This window comes from Struthio camelus, chromosome 1, assembly GCF_040807025.1.
Source record: "Struthio camelus isolate bStrCam1 chromosome 1, bStrCam1.hap1, whole genome shotgun sequence".
Classification (NCBI taxonomy): Eukaryota; Metazoa; Chordata; class Aves; order Struthioniformes; family Struthionidae; genus Struthio; species Struthio camelus.
Window position 1 is genome coordinate 77,590,332 of NC_090942.1, and position 10,124 is coordinate 77,600,455.

At 45.6% G+C, this 10,124-nt stretch overlaps 1 protein-coding gene across 3 annotated transcripts in view; it reads right to left on the reverse strand.

Moving 5' to 3' along the window:
* ARFGAP3 (ARF GTPase activating protein 3) overlaps positions 1 to 3,964 on the reverse strand; it is a 36,583-nt gene extending 32,619 nt beyond the window's left edge. The window contains exon 1 of one of the 3 annotated variants that reach the window (XM_068950702.1): positions 3,707 to 3,964. In XM_068950702.1, coding sequence (XP_068806803.1) covers positions 3,707 to 3,775 — 69 coding nt within the window. In that variant the 5' untranslated portion in view covers positions 3,776 to 3,964. Of the gene's footprint in view, positions 1 to 3,129; positions 3,558 to 3,706 lie in introns of those variants that run through there. The other 2 variants (XM_068950708.1, XM_009678779.2) reach the window with 2 other exon arrangements.
* Between the last annotated feature and the right edge of the window lie 6,160 nt (positions 3,965 to 10,124).

Consider the following 10,124-nt stretch of genomic DNA (forward strand, 5'->3'; position numbering starts at 1 on the left):
CTTGTGAAAATAATATAAGAACTGTTGTTTCCATCATGTTACGCAACAGAAAAGAAATATGTTTCATTAACTTAATACTTGCACTCATTTTGCTTATCCTTCCTTGTGAATTTGTAAAGTGCTTCGCATCACACAAATTGTAACAGGAATTGAAAACAGAATTAAATCACGTTTCAGAGCCACCTTATGAAATTGCTTCCATTTAAAAAAAAAAAAGTGTATTTTCTGTAGTGACTTAGGTGCAATTGAAGTTGTCAAACTAATTATAAAATTCAACTTGAAAGATAAATAATTGACTGCTTTTAAAATATACTTGTATTATTTTGGTTTATTTTGTATTAGGTCATTTCAGGACAGCCCAGCTTCAGTAACAGCCACTTTGGAAAAAAGAGCAAACACAAAGACCTAGATGTAATCTGCAGCAAACAGTCATTAAATCAGCAACATCCACCCTATACAAAACACCTATATTAACAAATAAATAAATACACAGTATCTATTGTTGTTAGACACGTACTAATACACAGCGTATAGAAATGTTGGTTTTGGCACCAGGCAGGTTCAGCATGTTCACTGCATGCAAAACTTATCCTTCAGGTCATGGTTACGTAGACAATTTTAACCTGGCATATACTGGGGCTGTTGCCAAAAGGGTATCTCTGCATCTCCTCGTGCTTGCCATTCCTATTGTGTGAGACCACCAGAACGTTGTGCGAATACGAAACTAGTCAGCACATAAGTTTCATGACTGGTCACAGGTGTTCTAAACTCAAGCAGCTACCGCCTTAATTACCAACCACTTGTATCCAGACAGGCCTCCCTGCCCCTTGTCTTGTATCAGCAGTAATAGTCACACTTGCTGATCCTACTGGAAACTAGTACTGCAAAACTGCTTTGAATCGGAGCAAAGGTAGGTCCAACTCACTACCCTGCCACATGATCAGTAATGCCAATACAAGGGAGGGAACAGGAATGTTTACCAGACGAAGAAGGCTGGACTGCCCGTTTTGGAAGTCGTCTTAAACTGACCTAAATCAGTCGAGGTATACTATATTCTACAGTGGCAAAACCAAACCAAACCAAACCAAACTAATAACGCATCACCACAACACGCACAAACAGTTGGGTTTCAGCCAGTTCAGATCCTTTATCTGGCTCTCCAACCAGGCACACCACTACTATTACCAACATAAGAAAAGGAAAAGAAACAGAGAGAAAGGAATCAAAAACTATTTCTTTTTCACAGGTATAGATCCATGCTAGATTAAAAGAGACTGTATAGCCACAGTCTCAGGGTGCAAGTCTTCAGAACAGGTAAGCTCTACAAACGTTTCAGTTAACAATACCAGCTAGCTTTATATCTATGAACATTTTTTAGATGTACAAAATGCATCCCATTTAATAGTTGTAACATTTTTGTTAAATATTGGCAGGCAGCTCTATACTACATAATACACAAGGAACAACAAAAACTCCAAAAAGTTATTTCCTGTGCTATTGAAAAATAAAGCAAACTAAAGCCAAGTTAATTAACATATGTCAATCTCAAGACAAGCATTCACACAGCAATTTAACACACTACCATCCACAAATCAAACTGCGCATTTATTTAAATCCGAATTTTTCCTAAGCACTTTTGTACTAAGAATTACTGCAGAGCACCTAGCACAGCATAAATACATATGCCTGCTTAGTAGGTAAATAGCAAGTCCAGCTGCTGCACTGAAGAGATTCTAGTTCCTCCCAAACTGTATAAATAGACAATACAACTAAATAATTTAATAGCCTTTAATAGAGAGCCTTTTGACGCTTTCCAATATTTGCATTTCTTTCCTACGTCAGCAGAAAAGCCTTACAAATAAAGAGAACTGGAAGAATCAAGCAAGCAGAATCAGAAGAATATACCGAGAGGAAAGAGAACAGAATAAGACATAACCAAATGTGAGAAGATAAAACGATGGCTGCAACAACTTTTACTTAAGAAGACTGTTTGGATATATGGACACAGGACATTTGTGGGACATAAGCTGTTGATCTTACTCTTTAGAGATCAACAAGACAGGACTTCACTGCAGACTTAATATCAGTTATCTGCATCTGAGTTACTTCCTTCAGACTGACCTAACTTGAATAGGAAAAAACTTTGTGCCAATATTACTTTGTCAACACCGGCACTAAGAAATACAGTGCTTGACACGACTGCCAGGTAAGACAGGTATGCCTGAACAGCCACAGGTGAAGTCTAACATGGTAACAATGAGTTCAGTACAGGAGAATTACTCAAGCAACTTGATTCCTAATTTTCCATCCTCGCTAGCAACGTCTTTTGATTCTCACGATACCAATCGCAAAAAAAGCATCGCAATAGTGTTACATACTATTCAATCTCTTAGACAAAGTGCCAGTGAATTTCAGGAGCTTGCAGATTTTCTTTCTGACTCTCCTTGTTGGGTCTACAACGTTTTCTTGACAGACTTCTTACCCTACTGTGAAAGCCATCTGTAAGAACACTTGCGTTAGAAACTGACTGATGAGCTTTCACCTCTGATATCCACTTCCTGAGAGGACAGAAACACCTCCACAGCCAGTAAATCAAGGATTTGTGTTGAAAGTGTAGCAGTCAATTTTGCACCAGATTTTGCTCCAGATTTGTATTTCCAGCAAATAAAAATAAGGTGTTTCTTCATAATGTCAAACCAAAGTTTACCAGTTTAAGGTGGATCAATTTATCAGTATGTTCACAGCATATCATAATGCCAGCAAAACTGAGGAACTAGCATTAAAAAACAACACAGGAGCACAGAACTGCTGAAGGGTAGCTCTGCTGCCCAAAGCTTTATCACGTCACTTTGCAGTCTGAGGCGCTTTCCAAGTTCTTAACTAGGCACTGAACACCTTAACAGATAAGAAAAAACGACAGGGCTTTATAACGCTGAAAAGTTAAAATCCTTACTGAATGAGGCCAGTGCAATAAGAAAACATACTTTATAGCCACAGGAAGTGACTGTGCTATGACCGACCTATCTGAGGAAAAAATTACATTCAGCACTCTACAGTCTCACCACCGCTTTGGAACTTGCTTTTTAACTAAGTTGGCCCTCTCCCCAGCAATTCTTAGACCTCAGGTACCTGAAAGGAGCTCGCTCCTCTAGCTAAATGCTTGACCTTGAACGAACAGCGCAACACGCCACTCAAGTTTGCAGCACCAGCAAGCAACGCGTCACACCGTCCAGAGGAAAGGAATGAAAGGTGAGCGGGGCTTTCCTCCGTTTCCGGGACAGCCACACCGGCGTGCCCCTGGCTGAGGGAGGCGAGCAGGGAGAGCCCGGGTGCCAGAGCGCGGCACCCTCACGGAGGCGCTTCCAAAACGACACCCTCCCCCGGGCTCTCCTTCCTCCCACAGGCACACGGGGCGCCCCGGCGCCGGAGGCCACGGCGGGAAGCTCCGGAGCAGCCGGTCCCGACTCCTCCCGCCGCCGCTCGGCCGGCGGAGCAGCATCGGCACCGGCTTCGTGCCGGGGGTGCACCGAGCGGGCCCCCGAGGAAGGGCTGTGGGAGGGGGCGCCGCCGCCACCGCCGCTGCGCCGGGGCGGGGCCGCCCCTCCCCCGCCCCTCGGGCAGTGCGACGTGTCACAACGGCGAAGTTCGGCCGTTGCCTTCTCCTCCCCACCCCCAACCTCAACAGCCCCCGTCCCGCCGCCGCTACCTTGTTGGTGGGGACGGAACGGAGCCGCTTGAAGATGGCGGCGATGTCCTGCTTGCTGGGCTCGCACATCGCGCCGGAGGGCAGGTGCGGGGGGAGGGGGGGTGAGGGCAGGTTGGAAAGCAGCGCCCGCCAGCCGGCCGCTCGCCTCGCCCGGCACCGCCCCGCCCACCAGCCGGCCACGCAGCGTGCGCGCGCGCGCACGGCGCTGCACGCGGGGGGGAGGGGGGAAGGGCGGGCGCCCGCCCTGAGGCGGTTGTGGCTCTCGGGTTGCCCTGGCGACGCGCAGCTCTGCTGCGTCAGCACCTTCCGTTAGGTGCGGGGGTGGGGGGGGGGAGGGGGCGCTGTGGAGCCGCATCGGGGCAGGGTTGTACCCCCGTGGCGGGGCTCGGGGGGGGGCAGGGCAGGGCAGGTCCGTGGCTTTGAAACACCGTCAAGGAAGAAGACGGGCTCCGTGCACTGGTTTTGGAAACGGGTGATAATATAACGTTATTAGCCCTGGGATTACGCTTTTTTCCACCCCCCCCCCCCCCCCGCCGCCACTCTTCGAGTCAAGGAGGAGGTTGAATCGCAGCACTCTCAGAATGTCAGTAAAACTACTGTTCTCTCTCTGCTCCAGCATTAAAAGTCCAGAACCGGGGACAAATGAGGCAGTGCAAAAAACTGAATAAAAAGTTGGAAGATTTTGACCGTGCTGCTTCCAAAAGCAGCATGGTCACATGGCAAATTAAATATGAAAAACTCTCAGAACAGGAAATGGAGAATAATAGGAATATGTCAAGAACTTTTTAATGCATTACTATCCCTACTTCAGAAACTTTTGGGTGGCTTGAACCACTGGTGCTGGAGTGAATTAGGTTGCATACAGAGACCTCTACATCACAGCTGTCTCCATAGCACTCCACTTTAGGGGAGGATTATTACTTAGGTCACGTTGCTCCATCCTGAACTAAGGAACTGCTTTGCTGGAACATGGGCCCATAGGCTGCCCAGGCCCCGCAGGAGCCGGTCAGGGTCCCTTGTAGCCAGCAATGAACTCAAGGCAGTATGTGCTTAAGAGTGGCCCTCGCGGAGTAACACAAAGACAACTGTGTGTCTCTACAGAGCTCAGCTCAGCTATATGCCGCGGTTAAGATGATCTGTGGCAGGATCTACAGAGCCTGGCATCTTGGCACTCTTCTTCACCTGAGACCGTGAAGGCTGTATCCCTTTCTCCCTTTACTCTTATGACTCTTAGGTCCAGTCCAACCCATTGCACTGTTATCTCCTTGAAAGACTATATAGTTTGCATATCTGGAACAACCAGAGTAAGACAATTTCTGCAGGAAAATCATAGAATTATAGAAAAGACTATGGTGGAAGGGGCCTCTGGAGATCATCTGCTCCAACCTTCTCTTGAAAGCAGGGCCTTAGATTAAGTTAACCAGGACTCAAAATAGTCACACTCAAGGCTTGGCATAAGAATCTAGCTCCAACCCCTCAGCCTCAAAACTACATCAGCCTCAATGCCCAAGAACAAGAGGTTCACCATTTCCCCACAGAAGCTAACAGCCACCAGTTCTTACCGGTTGGTCAGGTACTAATTCAGGTTGATCAAATCTGTTATTGTCTTGGTTCTGGCCACGGTGCATATTGCTGGCCCCGAAAAGCCATCTTGGGACATGCGTGAGGTGAGAGTGCATAGCTGGAACTCATGCTGCCTGCTGTTCCTCCACATCGGGCCTTTAGCTCTGCAAACCAGAGGAGCATGCCCTGAGCCTCGAGGGCCTTGCTAGGAGTCACTCACTAGTTGATCGCAGCTACACCAACTCAATACATGACCGTTTCACTCTTACTTTCAGAATATGGACACCTGCTGCTGGTAATGGGAGAGAAACCTCTTTGCTCCAGATTAACTTTGTTCAGTCTGGCTCTAACACAGGGAGCAGGCCTGACCTCAGTATTGAATAGTAGTCCAAGCAGCCATCTGTATGCATATAGCCAAATGTCATTAGGACTAGGATTAAACTATCTGAGCCTGCAGAGGCATGAAGTTGTTGGCTATTACATACCAACAATTATAATCACCCTCCCTTCACCTGTCTGTAACACCTGTAGCCTCAAGCCAGCAAGTACAATCACTTGGGGTCAAGAATGCTTAACAAGAGACCACCCTTAACTCTGCAAGTGAGGTTTCCATTTCAGGAAGACGTTGCCTGTGTAGTGACAAGTGCTCCTTACAGCACACTCCCCTCCAGAGATACTTGCTAAATCCCATCTGACTGCAGCAGGATTACCACCTCGGCCTACAGCCACTGGCCTCACAGGGAGGAAAAGTTGCCGAGATATTTCCCCAAAGGAAAAAAAAAAAAAAAAAGCTTTACTTCAGCTTTATAAGTACCACTTTTCTAACAAAGGAGCAGAGAGTGGCAATCTTGCCGATTAATTGGAACAATTAAGAACAATGAAACAGAGTCATCCTGAAGACTGATCTGCCTGCCTGGCATGATCTTAGGAAAAAAGGACCTTATCTATTGTGCCATATCCTTCTTCCCTTGGTATGTGCTCATGCTCCACCCAGCTGCACCGCTGGCTCACCAAACAACGGCACACAAGGGCAGCTAGCTCCTGCCCAATTTCAGCTGCCACTGCAGCAGACCCTGGGATCTGAGCTGCACCTTGGGGAGCACCAGCAAGTAACTCTGTAAGCACGCTGGTACTTCTGTCTTTTGCTGGCCTCCAATTCCAAGAAGCGCCCTCGAGTCAGGATGTCAAAAGCTGATAGTTGTTCATAGCCACTTCAGACACAGAACTCACAAGTCTCCATCCAGGAAAACACAGGAAACATGTCAGTCCTTGGTAGCGTTCAAAAACACACGCTATATTGTTCCTACCTGGTCTCAAACAGCAGCTCTGTCCCAAGGCCATACTTTACAATTCAACTACACGAACACGCAGGCTAGACAGATTCCTTTTGCGGACTGCAAGCTCAGCTGATTGCTAGGACATGAGTTCTAGACAAGATGGGAAAAAAAGCATTTATCACATGCTAATGAACCTGAGAGAGAGAAGAGGGTCCTGGAGGCAATCTTAGAGCAGCCTCTAGATTGTGGAAGAAAGGTGATACAGCAAATGCAAGTAACAGTAGAAGGAAGGGAAGAGCTAGTCCCTCCCTGGCAGTGAAAAGGCAGGGTTCATAACTCACCTGCTGCTCTGCATGTTGAGTAGATAAAAAACCTTGTCGCTTTCAAGGGTAGTTGCAGAATAGATTGAGCCCTGGGGTACCCTCTATTTTACTGAGCAGCTGTTACATGCAGTGCAAGTCCTTACTCAGTAGTAGACCAGCACTGTCAGCAAGACTGACTCCCCTGGTCTGATGGTGCCAGTGTCCTCAATCCCCAGCAGATTTTCATCTTGGTAAACAGCTGGGAAAACTGTCCAAGGCCTTAAGTCTAAAACAACAGGTTCTTTCTTTGCCCCCATCATCCAGAACGTATTGTGGTGCAGCCATTTTATTTGAAAAAGACAGCCGATTTGTTCAAAATATTTTGGAAATATCCTCCATACCCTGCTCTTTCCCCTAACGGTGACCTTGCCCGCTCCCCCAGGGCAGAACCAAACTAGAGTCTAAATAAGGGAAACCATCAGAATATGTCCAGAGAGGTGGTGAGCGTTTGAGTGCTTCCAGGGGGCAGGTGAGACTCTTCAGCAAGCGTGTGGCTTGAGTGGCTTGCAGGCAGAAGGAAGGCACAGAGAAAATAGCAGCAGTAAGGGGACCACAACTGCTGCTTTGTCAGTTATGCCTCAGCATAACAACGTCAAGACTTGCCAATGATTTCCATTCATGCCAAAATGCAGGTATTTGTATTCCGAGTGCACAAAGAACAATTTAAAAATTCCTTTCATGCCAGCTAGTCCTTTCTGCCAGCCTATAGAAGGCTGCTATAAGCATATCCTCAAAACCAAATGCCCGACAAGTGCACCATTTCCTAGGAGGACTGTGTGTGTTATGCACCCTCTCATCAGGTGCAAATGCAGTGCAATTGACTGTCATCACACCAAACGTGACACTTGTTATTGCTATTTTGCATATCAAAAAACAAGGGCTCTTATTCTTGCTAATGACCCAGAAAACAGTTCCACAAAAACAGTTCCACAACTTGACAAGGGGGGGCTGGGTGGAAATCACTGCTAGGAGACTCAAACATTGAATCAGCTTGCCCAGAGAAACTGGAATCCCTGTCCTTGAAGGTTTTCAAGACCCAACAAGACAAAGTCCTGAGCAACCTGGTCCTAGTTCAGCATTGACTCAGCTCTGAGCAGGAGACTTGACTAGAAACATCCCAAAGCCCCCTCCTTTCTGTGCTAGTACACACAGGTACCCTCTCTATACCCAGGGAATGGATGAGTTCTCCCTATTACAGTCTCTTGATAGCAAATCTTTGGTTGCCAGATCCACTCTGTGAGCTAACTGATGTTGCACAGAAAACACCCTTACGGTTTTCCCTTCTCCCACATGCACAAACACTGCAGCGACAGGATCCCGGACCTTGCCAGACAGTTCCTCTAGGACTTGTTAAAACAGAGAAGGATGGATAACTTTTCAGGATACTCTTCCAAGAACTGCCTCTTCTCTGGATCTTTGACTTGATGTCCAAGAATAGGCACTGCTGCATCCATGCTGCATCCAGACTGCATAAAGTTGTCTCCATCTCATCTCATCTCTAGAAGAGAATGAGAAAGATCAAGCACCCAAATGACTACTCCCACAGCACGGAAATGAAGTTTAATAATGTTGAACTAGATTTAAAAACTGGTTGAACCCAGTTCAACACATCAGTAATACACTGTTTTTAGTGTTAACACGTTGTTTGTACTGATAACATCAAGAAGCATCACCCCTTCACACAGGTGAGGTTTCCTGGAGCTTTTCACTCTTCAAAGTGGTCTGAATTTCAACAGCATTGCATTTTATCTAAGGAAAAAGCCAAGAAGTTGCAATATTGGTACTTATGAACAACCCCTCCACACACTCTCTACTCAGTTGTACTTAGGTTAAGCCCTTTTTATTAGCAATGCAAGGGACTTGCAAAGCTATGGCTAGAAGTATCATCCCATTGCAAAACCTACCTACATTTGCCATCTACGCCAAGGCAATCAAATTATATTTCAGTGTTTCCTGCTTGGAGGTTCTAGAAGTCTCCTCATAATACGCAGGTACTTCACAATTAATGTAGTTTTTTTACCTCGTGGAGCTGGAGATGTCATTGGGCATGCTGAAAGTTGTTGAGGTGAAGTAACTGATGACTTAGATTTTCAAAAAGTTCTTGTTAATGTCCCTCATAATAGCCTAACTAAGCTGCCCTGAAATAAAGGGGAATGATCATTTAATAAATCTGTTTATTCCTGTAGTTAGTAATTGTTGGAGGTTACCAGGGAGTCCCCCAGAGGGATTCATGCTCGAACTTGCAGTGTTCGATATTTAGCTGCAAAAAGGGCAAACAGAAAGGCGGCAGTTTATGGATAAGCTACTTATGATAATAGAAGTGAAAATGCACTCTAAAGAGCTGCAAAAGGATCTCATACAGTACAGACTGACTAGACACAGCAGCAAGTGAATTTCAGAGTCAAATGCAAAATAACAAAAATTAGAACCTGAACTACATTAATGGGGTCAGAACTAGCTATTATGAGAAAGAGCATTACTAGTTCTCTTTCTGGAGCTAATTCCAGGATCTCTTTTCTGAGCTGCTTCATTTAGATCTGTACCAACAACAGCTTGGGGTGCAGCTGTTGCCAGTGCAGTGAGCTGAATGTTCAAAGTTTTGAGGAAAGAGTTAAGTTTCTCTCATTGCACAGAACCCAAAGACACAAATCATGGAAGGCTGAAAATACTGAAGTACCCAGTATATATATGTGTATAGATGCATATATATACATATACACCCAGTCTTGTTCCTATACTCTTCAAGGCATCCATTGCTGGCACAGACTTCATCTGACCTAGTACCACCAGTCTTAGAGATGAGCTTACATCTTTTGAAATGTGGACAGGTGCTCAGTAAAGTTTTCACACGTATGCAGATACTTTCCCCTGAACAGAAGATTCAAGAAGCACCTAAAGAAACTTTAAAGTTTTGCACTAAATGATTAGTGTAGTATCATACAGGAATCTGAATTTCTAATACGAAGAAGGTAAGTAAAAGCAGGCTGAAAGTGATGCATACTGAGCATTAGCAGGTAAACTGCTAGATGTCAAACACACTGAAGGTATTGTCTACCGCAGTAACTACCACGCCACTTGCCTTAGGTTCTGAAGTTGCAGTTTACATTTTAGCTCAAGCAAAATGAAAGAGTATACCAGTAAATCTAGGATATCTTGTGTTCTCTCATTTCAGGGTCAGAATCCGCAACTCTCCAAATTGACCATTGGGTATACTTT